This window comes from Tetrao urogallus (genome assembly GCF_951394365.1).
Source record: "Tetrao urogallus genome assembly, chromosome: 11".
NCBI lineage: Eukaryota > Metazoa > Chordata > Aves > Galliformes > Phasianidae > Tetrao > Tetrao urogallus.
In genome coordinates, this window is record NC_136824.1 from 14,591,809 (window position 1) to 14,606,522 (window position 14,714).

Below are 14,714 nucleotides of genomic sequence, written 5' to 3' on the forward strand. Positions count from 1 at the left end.
GTCTTTTGATCTGTATGTGTTCACATACAGGTTCACCAAACATGCAGTTTTGAAAAGGTGTGCATATACATCTGTAACATCTGTCTGTGGTCATTGTTACATTTATTGGGAATCATAGATAATTAATTGAAATTTCTCTTACGTACTTCATTCAATCTTGTCAAAGATTAAAATCATGGAGTTATAGAGTCATTTAGGTTGGAAAAGACCATTAAGATAATGAAGTCTCACCATTAGCCTAGCACTACTAAGTAACTAAACGATGTCCTTAAGTGCCACATCCACACATTTCTTAAATACCTCTGGGGAAGGGGTCTTCCTCACCTCCCCAGGCAGCCTGCTCCAATGCCTAACCAGCCTTTCTATGAAGAAGTTCTTTCCAATGTCCATCTAAATCTGGCACAACATTTCATTACCACCTGTCACCTGACAAAAGAGACTGACATCCTCACTGCCGCCTCCTTTCAGGTAGGTGTAGAAAGCAGCGAGGTCTGCCTTCAGCCTTTTCCAGACCAAACAACTCCACTTCCCTTGGCTGTTCCTCTTATGTTTTATTTTCTAGCCCCATCCCCACCCTTGTTGCTATTCTCTTAATGTGGTCCAGCAGCTCAGGATCTATCCTGTAGTGAGGGGCCCAAAACTAAACAGAGTATCTGGGCTTCATTGTATTGCGTAAAATCACGTTTATTTTTCACAGCACCTTTCTCAAAATAGTTTTCTGGTCTTTTATTTTGAAATATTGATTAAATCTATTCGTAAATGTATGGATATTTTTATTTTTTAAATATAATTAGGCTGCCCCCAATGTTTTCTTTATGTCCAGTGGAATGCTACAAAATTTTGGCGTATTGTTTTTAAAATACTATTTCGTGTTTGTAGGTAAAGCTGCGTTTTATGAGCACTTTGTACGTAGAAAACCACACCACGTTCTTTGCTGTTTCAATATTCTCCTCAGTTGTTATATACTGTCTGTCCCTTAATTAGTTCGTTTGAAACTCCATTAAGCCCTGCTTCTGCAGTTATGCCTTAATTTCTTTAGTTATTCCTTAATTTACTTTGATTGCTACCTTGTCTATTCTAAGTCACCTGGAAGCACTTATATTTTCTTATGGTATGAAGCTATCTATTATTCTGCAAAATAAAGTGAGTGCTGTAGTTTTATCAATTATACCAAACTTGTTAGACAAGTGTTTCCATTTTAATTTCAGTTGTTACTAGAGCTCATTTACGTGTTGGATTGGCTTCCCCTCCACCACATTTGCAATGCTTTTAGTAGCACAGTTACTCTCTCTAAATTAAATAGTGATCTCTCTTTTTTCTGTCTCTCAAAAAATAGTTTCTTTCAACATATTTGAATTGGTGTACATTTGAATTGACATGTTATATGCATATTGTCCTCTGCTTTGGAAGGAAATGCAGAAGCTGTTGTTTCTACTTATTCAGGCAATTTAGGAGGTAGAGATGACCATAATTTCCATTATTTGCTATGTCTGGTATCTTAGAAGAAGGCTAAGGAGAAGTTTCCTTCAATTTTTATGAACGATATGAATGCTGATTTTACTAGTGACTGAATCCATTGTCTGCAGAATTTGTTCAGAGTTTACGAGCTGAGGAACTCTTAAAGTTGCAGTGCAGCAGCAGATGACTTGGCATATGGTGTATTATCCTCAACAAGAAACTAGAAATAAGGATAGGTAACTGGGCTTTGAGTTTTCTGTAGCTAATATGCTGTATGTTGGAAAGGCATTGCAAGATCTCAAGTTGTACTTAAAAAAAAAAGGATTTGTTTTACTAAACGAATTAGTGCTGAAACATCAGTAATTTTACTGTTCTGTAGATTAACCTTGATAGCGTTTCATGGTGTTTATCGTGGTTTGAATTGAATTAATGCTTGTATAAATATAATTTTTTGTAGTCCAAAAAAGATGTTTAAAAGGAGGATACCAGAAAAAGAATTATATACAAATAACCATGGTGGAGGTGAAGATTTGTAAAACCAGTAGTGTAAGGTGTATCATGAGACTGCATCATCTAATCTGTCCCATATTCAAAGTCAGACTCCTCTGAAAATGCTGGCAAACAAACTGTCAAGGATTTCTTTCTTTTTTTCTTTACTGCTGGTTTAAATCCATCTTTTGAAATCCCTATACTGGGATGTAATTTTACCCTCTGTGTTTGTCCTGCCTCTGTATGTGCATGTTAAAATAAATGCATTTTCTCTGTGCATGAGCACAACTTGCATTAGTGATGATGGAGTCTTTATGTGCATGTTGAAAGGCATTGATACCTAGTGGTAGGGTGTTTCTAATACTGCTGAAGTCAGGACTGAAGTATTCTGTTTGTTTTTTGCTCTGTGAATCAACACCATTGTTATAGCTGTAGGAATTCTGCAAAAGCTGTCAAACGTATGCTTTTGAATAAAATTTTAGCAGTTTCATTATATAATTATGATGTGATTGGGCATTTTCACTAGCTCACCAGATAGAAGTTAGGTCCAAGGCATTAGATAATGTTGTGTGCAGGCTCTGAAATCAAACCCATTATCAAAGTTTAATAGGCAAGACCAATTTACTTCTTGTTTGAGACAGAAAAAAGCCTGCAAGTTGTGCATGCAATGTATTGATTTTGAAAAACATGAGAAGACCTGTGGATTGCTATGCTGAGCTGTATGTGTTTAGGAAGTGCAGTTTAGATGCTTGTGTGAAAGAACTCCCTCACCTTGTACTTGGGCTTCATGGCCCTTCATCTGGTGAAACCGAGTGTGGGTTACGCATACTGTTTCCACTGGTGGAAGCATTGAATACCATGAACGATGACTGTGTGGTTTCTTAGATCTGTGGGTTGCTTACTACTTTTCAAATAATTCATACTTCTGGATATAAAAGTTTTGTTTACTTTACCCAAAATTGGCATTGCATTTGTAAGAAGTAAAAAGGAAAAACAAAAAGAAGTAAAAATGAAGAGAATACAGAATTTTCATGTTGTTACTTTTAAGTCTTAGTTATGTACAAGACCAAGAAGAAATCTTTAGATTTCTGTTTTAAGAGTCACTTGATGCATTTTAATGAGTGTTGGTATGTAATGTTCCCAGCATGCTTTTTTCCTAATTAAGCAGTTGTGTATATGGCAGCTTAAAGATGCTTGCCACTACTGAAAACTACATTTCAAAGCAAAATAAAACTGATGGGTGACCACAGTGATAATGGGGACTGACAGGATTTGGAAAATCACCTTGCAGTATTGTTCATGTGAACTTTTGTAACGGCAATACTAGTGACACAGGTACAGCACAGAGTTTTAGTGTCTACCATCAGTGCGTATTGAGAATGTACCAATTTACAGACTTGACCTTTTGCATGGTTAGTGGTAGCATAAGTGCCAGCAGGCTCTCTCTTTATAACAAAACCACATTTAACTTTTTCATCCTGCAGGGCATTGGTGATCAAAATCAGCTGTGGTTCAACTGAACAGAACGGATTTGCTCCTTTACTGTTCTAGAGATGCACAGTGCCACAAGTGTTTTGGGGGGGAGAGGTGTAACTTGCAGTAGAGAGGTTACATGGCAAATGGAAGAGATGATTTGCTAGCTGTAGGTAGTGTGTACTGAACCACTTTGACTCTTTAACACAACTTGGTGACTGAGAAGTACTGATTTATTGAGTATTTTACATATCAACACATACTCTTTTTTGGAAGGCAGTTTTTTGTTTTTCTTAAAGGATTTTCTATAATAACCTCGTGGTTTCAGCTGTTCCATTTATTTAATTAAGAGCGTACTGCTGTTTAGCCTGAAGTAAAGCTAGATAACCCTGTCATTTTACCTTCTTGAGTGCAGCTTCACATTACGTGATTATCAGCCAGAGACAGTTGCCATACAGCAATCATAGGCAAATGCATCTGTGTGAGCAAATTAAATTAGCTTCAGAAATGGAACTCTGCTTTTCTCTGCCTTGGTTAGCATGCAGAAATATGGTGCATAACTATAGTGCTGTAAGATATGCTGTAGAATACAAAATGTGTGTTTGTATGTGGAGACCATTTGCGTGGTCATTAGATATCCATATCCTGTTTTTTGGCTCACTTTTTGCCATGCTTGCTTTTTCTTCTCACCGGTTCTGTTTGCACTTGGATTCAGAACTAGCATTGTAGTCTTACTATGAAACCTTATCTGAGGTTTTTCCACAGCTGCTAAATATCAGAAGATGCATCTTCCAACATGTCTTCCTGAGTAATATTTTCAACTGCAGTAGCTGTGGATTTCATTAAGTTGTGTGTAATATGTTACAATGTGAGTGCCCACAGACCAGACATAGCGAGAGCTTAAACTGGGCACTGCACCACCCATCTTTTCTGTGCACCGACAGATCTTCCTTCTGTATTCACACCAAACATCAGCAGACGCTCTTATTTCAAGCCTGGTTTATTAGCAAGATTGTACAGCATTGCTTCTAGATGATAAATATAGATGCTTTTTTAATTATTATGCCCTACTGTTAATATACATGAAGGATTGCTGGTAAAGCATGATACAGTGAGTATGGTGACTTTCTGACATTTGAATTTCAGCCAGCTTCAAATACCACGTAATGGGAAGGAGTATTTATTAGCTCCTGGTCTTTCACCCCTTTGAATATCAAAGGACTATAGAGAGCAGTAATGATACTATTGCTTACTCTAAGCGTTTACAGAAAGATTTCATAATGATTGTATCAGCTTAGCTAAGTATAAGAGTTACTGTTAGTCAGACAGGGTAAATGATACTGCAGAACCATGAAATAAACGTATTCCCTGGATTTTATTTTAATTAAATGTCCTAATGGAAAAAATTCCTGATGTTCTTTTCTCTTCCTCCACTCCGTTGTGTTTTACTCATTCTGTGTTTGCTGTAGCTGTGTTGAAATACTAACAGAGTTAATGATTGCCACATCTTGACTCCCCTTCTTGTGTGTTTCTCTGAGCTGATTTTTGTGGATGCTGAGAGATCACGTGAAAACTTACCCTAAACATTTTTCCTCTGTTATTGTTGATAACATCTGGGACTTGGGGAGAACTTGTTTGAAGACCTATTGTATTCTATCAGAACTAATTGGATTTGCGGTTGGATTGAAAAATAGATTAACAGTACTTCTGTTTAAGTCTTATGCAGAATAAAATGAAAACATTATCTTTTCAGCAGATTGTTTCCAACACTCTAGGAACATGTCATGACTGAAATTTACCTTAGCACGTACTAATATAATCATTTCTAACAATACTGTTGTAAAACCCATGTCTTTGGTAACTCTGCTCTCTCTGTTGCAGGTGCTGCTGTCAGGATTGATTGGTGTTGTTTCATGGAAGAGGCCCCTTTCACTTGTGGTGAGTGATGGTGGGACTGCGGTCAGTTGTGTTATACAGACTTGTGTAAGCTGAGCAAAGGATTCTGCATAAGTAACTCCTAAAAGTTTTGTCTTTATATTCACCTGTGCCTATCAAGATTTGGTTTTGATACCTTGCTACTTTGAAATGTTACAAATGGGCTTTAAGTAAGGGCTTCAGTGGCCTACTGTGGACCTTGTGGCATCCCATTGTACTTTTGGTTGATGATGAGTACCAGACTGGTAAACTGGATTGAATTCCTGTATAGTACTGCAGTCTGTGTATTTACTAGTGTAATGTAACATTATGTATGCTTCCAAACTACTATAAATGAAGGAAAGAAGGTTTTAAAATAGTTTTGTTTTTGGAAATGTTTTCCCACTTTTTAAATAATATTTATTAATTATGATCTTTATTTTATTCTGTAAAAAGAATGCGTAGTTTCAATTATTCTTATGTACCACATTGAGTTTGGATGAAGATGCATCTAAAATGTATGGAATGATACTGATTTTGCAATATAATTTAGGAAATAATTGAGTAAGAACTCAGTATTGTTAGGTTTGAGAAATATTTGGTAGTCTTTCCTTATCTAAAGCAGGCAGCAATCTGAGCAAAGTAATTAATTGTTTCTATTTGTCAGTTAAATTTCTCCTCAAATACAGATTCCCTCTAAGTGGCATGTTCCTTAAGGGGATAGGAAGATTAATTTGGGAAAACTATTTATTTGCTAAGAATGAATAAAACAAGGTGTTTGGCACATGTGATTTTAGAATGCAATGCAGTGGTAAAAATCCAGAGTGCGTCAGCGATAGCTGTACTGAATCACAGTACTGAATACTGTGGTATGTTGTGTTTTTCTAGTATACGTGTGTTACAGAAATTGGAACACTTGGAAGAAATAAAATATGGTAAAGTCTTGGTTAATTTTTGATGAGTAGTGTATGTTCTGATAAAAATTAACTAATATTGTTATTAGTAGACCTATAATTGATTGCCACTCGAAGTAATTCACATGTTTGTAAAGTCTTACAGTGAAATACCAATTAAAATGAACTGAATAATTTGATGTTAAATGTTAACTCATAAGTTAATGAATTTAACTCATGAAGAGACATTTACTGTTTGATTTGCTGCTCACTCCTACTTCTAGAAATATATAAATATAAAATACCATTTCAACTGGAATTGTATTTTCTTATTGTATGTGTACATAAGATTTGTCTGTGGATGACTCTTGATCCCACTACTAAGGGTTAATGCTTCTTAAAATGTATTTTAATGTCTTTTACCACATTAATTTTCCTGTGTTGACTTTCTTCGCAAGTATCATGTTAACAGACGTTTCTATATGTAAGCATTATTGTAGTAGGAATGTCATTGCGTTACTCTGATAACCTGAGTGGTGGTTGTATGTGATTGAAGTCTTCATTTTAATGCTTTAACACATAATTCATGCAGAAATAAACTTAGAAGAACTTGCAGTATGCATTTATAAATTGAAAAACTCTCAGTATGATTGGAGTGTAATTTAGGATTGCAAAATAGATTTCCATTCCACGCCAAGAAAAATTACAGGACTTTCATTTTTCACTTTTTGTATTTTCTGCTTTGCACACTGATTCATTATTGCTTGCCTGCCTTTGACTATAGTACGGTTTAAGACTGTATTTAAAAGAGAATAAGAGTCTTGCAATATTTCAGCAAATGTTTTTCAGTTCCTAGCTGCCACTTTCTCTCAGACAAGTATGGAGACTTACGGTTTTAACTTAATTCTAATAACCTGTTACCTATACATTATGCTGCTTTTCATTGTACCTTTCTAGATAAATATTTCTTGAAATGGATTGTTGCTGAACATAAACTTCATTCTTTTCTGTATTATTCTTCTTTTTCAAAATATATTTCTTGTGATAGCATGATTAGTGTTCCCATCAATCTACCTTAATATCTCAATATGTATATATATTTATGAAAAAGTGTTAATATTTCTGAATATAATAGTGCCATAATATCTAATTGGAAAAATCTTACAAAGATTGATGTAATAGACATTAAAGTACTTGACATATTTTTCTTTTACTCATACTTAGTCTTGGAGAGACTCTGGTATTCATTATGTGTAAACAAATACAGATATCTAGTACTGCTTCTATGCCACTGTTACAAGTGTCTCTCGTTTAGACAGTGTTAGAATTTGGCTTGATAATTTAAATAGAAGATCCATTGAGTCACAGACATTTTGATGAATATGCAGTTCTAAAGAAAGGTAGTGATCATGCCGGAGATGAGAGTGTGAAATCTTAAATGGCTGAAAGAAGTGAATTATTGCTTAGCAGATACATTGAAAACTGGACTATGGTTAGAATTAATAGATATTCATGAAACATGCTTCCATTTTCAAAAGTGTATTAATGTATTTTAAAAAATAATAGTGAAATTAGAAGCACTTAGTCTGTAGTCAGTAGTGGTCTGCGTGCGTCTTTACGTGGAACTTAACTCTGACTTGCCTAAGGTGACATGGCAGAGAATTCTTTTTAACCAGTTGTCTGTGCGGCAAGAAAAGGATATTGCAAATTGCTGGTTGTCCTTTGTCTGAAAGACAATTTTCAGCTACATCATATATTCTGTGAGATTCGTGTAGTTCACTTAGTAATGAAAATTAATTTATACTTCATATGCTGATGCTAACAGAGCTTCAATTAATGTATTAGGACAAAGCAATACTAGATTCAAATCTATGTTATTAAAACAGTGAGATGGTATGTTAATAAGGGTTCATGTGGTAAATATTGCCTTTGACAAAATGTGCATATGTAATGTAGCAGCGTTTCACATGTCCTTCTGCATTTTTTTCCCATAAGAATTTGTCAGGGTATCCAGATCAGTGAGTTAACCTCTTTGACAAGCTATGTGCCTTAAAAATTGTCTAAGTTTTACCACAACCTATTAATATTGTTTTCTTTTGGTAGACTACTAGGATTTTGTCTGAGCCTACCGTTACTGTATAACAGTTGTTAATGCTGTGTTCTCAAATACAAAAAGTATTTTGTACACTACAGTGAGTGTCAATTACCATTAAAAGAGGAAAAAGTCATAACTAATAGGAAATAAACTGTTTCAGATAACAACGTTGAACTTGTGAGTCTGATTAGTTTGAGTTACTTCAATTGTTACACTTCTGTTAGAGGAGTACTTGACATAGATTCAGATTTTAAAAACTTTTTGGAGATTATTTTCTCTTGGAGCTTAATGGCTGCCAAGTGCTTGCAATTACGATAACAGGAGTCGCCTCTTGCTTTTAAAATAATTGAATTTCTTTGCACCAAATTTCTTAGCATTCAAATCTCTTAAAAGATTTGACCAAAGAAAAATTCTTCAAATTTCTACCAATATTTTTAACTCTTCTGTTTCTCCATTGCTAGGTGCACACTTTGTATGTTGGCTCTGATAAGTGATGGTAGTGGTTTAGATTTTGTCCTCTGGTATAACATTTCCATTCCCGTACCAGATTCCAGTAGGCTGATGCATGAACAAGAGTTCACCTGCAGAACAGTTGAAGAAACTGAACTGAAGTTAGTTTCTTATGCTGCAACTAAAGAAAGTGAATGTGAATTAACTTGTTATTTTTTGAGTAGTTTTTCTTATCAGCTAGTATCATGTGTATGAAGAGAGGTATCAGAGAAATGTTTAGATTAGAATTTGGCGGAGTATAAACAATGAATGAAAGATTTTTGTGGTAAAAAAATGGTTATTTATAAAAAGGAAGGAATGTAAGTCCAGACTGGGGAGAATTCCTATTTATAAATTATAGCTGAATAAAAAAAATCTGCCATCTAGTGAAGTTATTGCTTCCAAAATTCATTTTGTATGCCAATCTGAATTACACTGCAACATTCTGTATATGCTGAGCTATATTTATGTATCAGGACTCCAAGAGAAGTCATTCAGTTTTCTAGAGTTTGTCACCGCTTCTTCTTTAATTGTTTAATTACTGATTATTTCCTTTAACATCACTAAAGAATTTTTTTAGAAATTAAATACTTCTCTTACAGGTCAAGTTTTTGCCACTACCTTCTGCTTCTCTTCCCATAGCATGTATGTTGTTTTACTTGGAATTAATATTTTGAGATCTAGATTAATTACTACTGCTGTGATTTGCTTATGAACATTCATATGTGTTGGCATTTTATTTTATTTTTGTCATTTCACTGTTAAATTTCAAAGTTAGTTGCAGAGCTAGCTTTCAAGGCTTGTTTTAGTATGGCTGAACATATATATGAATTGCTGGAGTAGTAAATCTTTCTCTGACCTGGTTGACTGTTGTATTTCAGTAAATTACCCATAAAAACAGAGAAATGGATACTTCACTATTCAAAGTAATATGAAATAATAAAGACTGCTCTTTTGAGCATTGTTAGAATTTTAAAACACCCTAAGAAAGCTTTTCCTGAAGAGCAGACAAAGCCTGCTGGGACTAATGCTTAACTCTTCTGGACAAGCATGTCTCTGTTACAGCAGAGACTTAAGCAGCAGCCCCTTCTGCCATGTCAGCAGTTAATGCTAGCACAATACCTTGGCAGTAGGGAACTGTCACAGTTCCAGAGTCATTGCTGCTACTTAAGTGAAGGGTATGGTATGGGTGTTACATTTGCCTCTTCTTCAGTCCATCAGTAATTCCCCTGTTCTCACACGTTTTCTAAATATATCTGCTAATGGTTCTTCCATCTCATTTGCTCTTTCTTTCAGATATGTAGGCTGCAGCCCATCTGGTCCTGGACTTTTTGGCAGCTTTTGCACATTTCTAATTTCTTCAATTCTTTCTTGGCATGAGCCTTATTTCCTTCTCCTTGGGAAATTAATCTCTGCTTCTGACATCTGCCTCACTTCCTCTGTAAGCACCAGAGGAGCAAATTTATTTTATTTTTAGGGATATATCTCTGTTTTCATTTTTTAGGCCTTTGTGGTCTCCCTAATTGGTCACTTTTTGTTTATATACTAGAAATGTCACAATATTTACCTTTGCTTCTTAAATAACTTTCTCCTCAGGCTTGAGTAGTTTTTCCACACTATAGATATTTTAGTCCCTTTCCTGTTCTTAATTCTACCAAACATAGCTTCTTACCATGTGGTCATAAGGAGAGAAGGAATTAACTACTTCTAAATCCTTGGAGTCCATTATACCTTTATAGTTGTATCTTTTAGACACAATTGTGATAAAATGCATTTCTGAAGATAAGCAGCGTTTGTTTAACCGTAGACAGGATGTAGGTATTGTCATGTTAGAAGGCTGAAATATGACGTGGTCATTTTACAAAATTACATGTTAATAAGTATGTTTTCTGTCCAGAGAGAGTAAGCAATGAAAATGGTACTTTCACAGTATGCCAGAGCCTTTTCTCCCTGTATGCTTGTAGGCAGCGCAGCACAAATTGACTTCTACCTTTGAGATGCTGCAGTAGTATATTATAATGAGGCTCATGGAAAAGCTAAGTCTCTAAGCTTCTGTAATTTATGGTTTGTGTATGACAGAGGGATGGATGTGAGCAGTACAGTCAGAAGATCTGGTGTAGTCCCTTAGAGCTTTTACTTGTGGTTTTACACATCTTTTTCTTTGCTGATTTACATAGCACTGTAATACTAGAAGGCTGATTAAGGGGGAAAAAGCAGTAGTCTTTTGGCATATTTTGATCTCTTTTCAGCTGATCATCAGACTAAACTGTTCATTAATACTATTTTCATATTTATTCTTGTAGAACAATGTAATTAAAAAAAGAGCATGTTCACATTTTTTTTGCTTCCAGTTGAGTTGAGGATGAATTATGAGAACAGATTAGATTTAGGCTGACATTCTTAATGCAAATTCAGCCCATTACAATACTTCAGTAGCTTTATTCTGTTTGAGGAGACCTGTAGTTTGCAGTAGAACAGCAATGTGACAGCATATATGTGTTTTTGAGTGGATTTATAATTATAGAGATAAATATAAAGTTACTGCTTTTCTCCTTCCCTTCTTTCCTAAGCAGCACAATACAAAATCACTACTTGTATTTGATTGGAAAACCAAAAGATTGGCTCTGTGGCAAGAGATCTGCTTTTCTCTGGTACTTGTTCAGTTGGTATAGAAAACAGCAAGGACTTGCTGCTTACTTTCTGCTGAAATTCTCCTTGTGGGTACAATAATAAAGAAGAAATTGTATCATTTTTCTAATACTGAAGTGGCCAAAGGTTTAGAGATACAAAGCAGCAGGGAGCAGCCTAGATGTTGTCCTCCTTTTGTTGTTCTCGCTGCCCTGATAAATTTCTACTTGCATGGAATGGAGGAGCAGAAACTTAAGTCATGCTGGGTAGAGAAATGCACATAGGCCTTCTTCCCCAGCGGAGAAAGTAGAAGCATTGTGGTGTGTTAGCCTTTGCTGATACCACGTAACTTTTGTCAATGAGGATAATTACACATGAATAAGTAATTGCTATTAATATTTTGGAGAAGACAGATGCAAAATATCTGTGTATTTGAACTTCGCAACCTGCTTCTCTCTAATTACACTGCTGTCAGGAGGGGCTGCTTGCACAGCCTTTTGATGCCTGTCCTTGTCAGCAAGACAGTATGAGCTTTTATTTCCTCTGGGCATTCTGCTGCAGATGTTATAGAAGGTTAATTTAGACAGTGCAACATTTTGTTGGGACTTCTGTTTGTTCTGAAGGTGAATTGTTGCAGCAGTGTGACAGTTGCAAAAGTAACATACTGTATATATGGAAGAACCCATTAATGCAGACCTGGAACCATAAGTTCACTCTCATGTAAATTTACTGAAAAATTACTGCAATATAAATGCATTCTTTTTAATGTATTAATTTCAGATTAGTGATCCAGCTGGCTCTTTCATTTACGTATAGCATTTTGTTATAAACAAAACTAATGTAGAAAAAGTTATTTTCTAATTGAAGTGTGTTCTTCTATTGTCATGGAAAATGTTTGAGATTACCTATTTTATTAGGTTATTTAAAGAATGTAATTAATGCAATTATTTTCTTTGTCAGATAATATATTGAAAAGAGATATGTCTGAAGTAGTTGCAAGTTTTGTGTCTGGCTGATATGGTCCTAATTCTATTAAAAATAATGTTGGAAGTTATTTTGATCATAGGGGATACATGTAGAGGCAAGCACACGTGAAACCTGCAACTTAATTCTGCAGCTCACTGAGCTGGGGAGAGAGGGTGACAAAAGGAGCAGGTTATTGTGAGGGTTTGAAACATGCCAAAAAAGTTTTCTAGATACTAAAATAAATTACTACAAATCTACATGCAGATGTTTGTCACACTGTGAATAATGGTAGGGAGATGATAGAATCAGCAGAGCAACTGTCGAAATTATCTGTTTGGACTAACTTTTTCATTTTCCAATGAAAACATCAGCTTCAGAAATGTGTGAATGTTAAAATGAAAACAGCAAAAAATGAGTAGATACTGAATTATCTAGCTTTGTCAAATTTGTTTAATCACTTTAGGAGCTGAGAGCACTAGAACTTTATTACTAAATAAGGCCTACTGGTACAGTTTCCAAAAAATATTAAAATCAACTGTAAATCATTACCTCTGTAATATAGCATCACAAAAATAACACATAGTGTTAACATGTAGAATGTTACAGTGCTAAACTCACTTATGTTGCAGTCCTTTAGCCTGATCATGTGTGGAAAAAATTTGTATTGCCATCAAAATATCTACCTATCTAAATTGCCTTTACTGATAGAGAATTTCTTTGGGATATTGAATGGTAGACTCTCATTATAAGATATCAGAGGAGATTAGTTTTGATACTATCAGGTATTTCCCTTTATCTGTCCCTGTGTATGCAGAGACAAGGTCAAATTTTTGACTCTGGAGTTCTTCAGAAGCTTTAGAAGCAGCTATTGGATCCCTGCCTTTATTGTTATATATTACTAAAGAATGCCACAGGAGGAAACTGAACTACTTGTTCTGATTCTTAAGTGCATTTTGTTTTTCATCTTGCAAATCCTGCTGGAACTACACAGTACCTTGTTCTATTCATGCACCATGCTCTTGGTGGCAGCTTTCTGATGATTAGTTTGAAAATGAGCTGTACTGACTCTTGGCCAAAGCCTCAGTAGTGGAAGCCATACCTTTTTCTTAGAAATTAATGACAGTAGCATTTGTTATAAACTCAAATAACGTATTTTTTTGTTAGTAGCATATATTTTTTCACAGAAACAAAAAAACAATGAAAATACTGTCCAGCAACAATTAATAAATTAATTGAACTAAAAGTTTGTGCGGATGGAAGCAAGTCAGTAGGGCCTTTAACAGGGTCAGGTACAATTGTGAATTCCAAATTTTAATTTTGGAAGTCTTTACCTGAAGTATTTACTTTTGAAAATTTAAACAGTTGAGTGTAATTTAATAATTATAACAAGATTTCAGCTTTCTCTGAAGTCAGATAGCCTCATTAGACCTAGTCAAAAGGAATTATATCTGTGGGCAATTTAATTCAATTTAGTACTGTTTGGAATGTAATGGTTATATATACTTCAGGATAAAACAACATAATTTGTGTTTCTTCAGTTAGAAGCATTAAATCTTTAACATGCTATGTTGCAGAGCAGAGAATATTCCTGCCTGTTTAATACAGATCATTACTAGAGACTGATAGAGAATATTGTTAAGACCTTTATTTTAATTTGGGCAAAGGACATGGAATGCTCAATTAAACAGATTTGAAATGCCAATGCTTTTTCATTATCAGTCACCTCTTGGCAAATATTGAGAAATAATTTTGAAAACGATATATCGAATCATGAAATAAAAGAGTCTTTATTATGAAGGAAATAACAGGAAGCTAAATTTTGCTTCTTGTGCACTTGGAAACCATTAGACAACAGTGTTACTGTGATTACCTTTCCTGTGCAGTAAGTTTTATAATTGGGTTCACTTTAGAATGATCTGTGGGTTATATATTTAATTACATAAATTGTAATTAAATCAACCTTTAGCTTTTTCTTCTGATATTTTTGTGTTGTGCATTTCATAGCTGAATAAATAAGGTCAGATGGGATCTGTAGGATCGTGTAATATGACTGAGCCCAAAGAGCCTCAACCATGAGCACCAAAACTACTTCTGGAATCATGGCAAACAGACCAAAATAATTCAAAAAATGTAATTTTCTGTTGCCTTTGTGATGAACATTCCACCATGCTAATAGATACAGTATTTCAATAACTGTAATAAATCTTAGAAAAAAACTAGGATCTGAATCTGCCTAGTTTTAGCTTCTCACTGTTATTACTTTATTATGTTTCTTTATACTTGGCTCAATAGGCACTTTAGTTTGGCTC

General features: G+C 34.9%; 1 protein-coding gene across 1 annotated transcript in view; it reads left to right on the top strand.

The window, feature by feature from the left end:
• Positions 1 to 14,714, top strand: part of ENTREP2 (endosomal transmembrane epsin interactor 2) — a gene marked incomplete at both ends in the record, with an annotated part of 103,573 nt that overhangs the window by 40,682 nt on the left and 48,177 nt on the right. Inside the window, one exon of the mRNA XM_079540751.1 lies at positions 5,302 to 5,358. Coding sequence (XP_079396877.1) covers positions 5,302 to 5,358 — 57 coding nt within the window. The remainder of the gene's footprint in view (positions 1 to 5,301; positions 5,359 to 14,714) is intronic.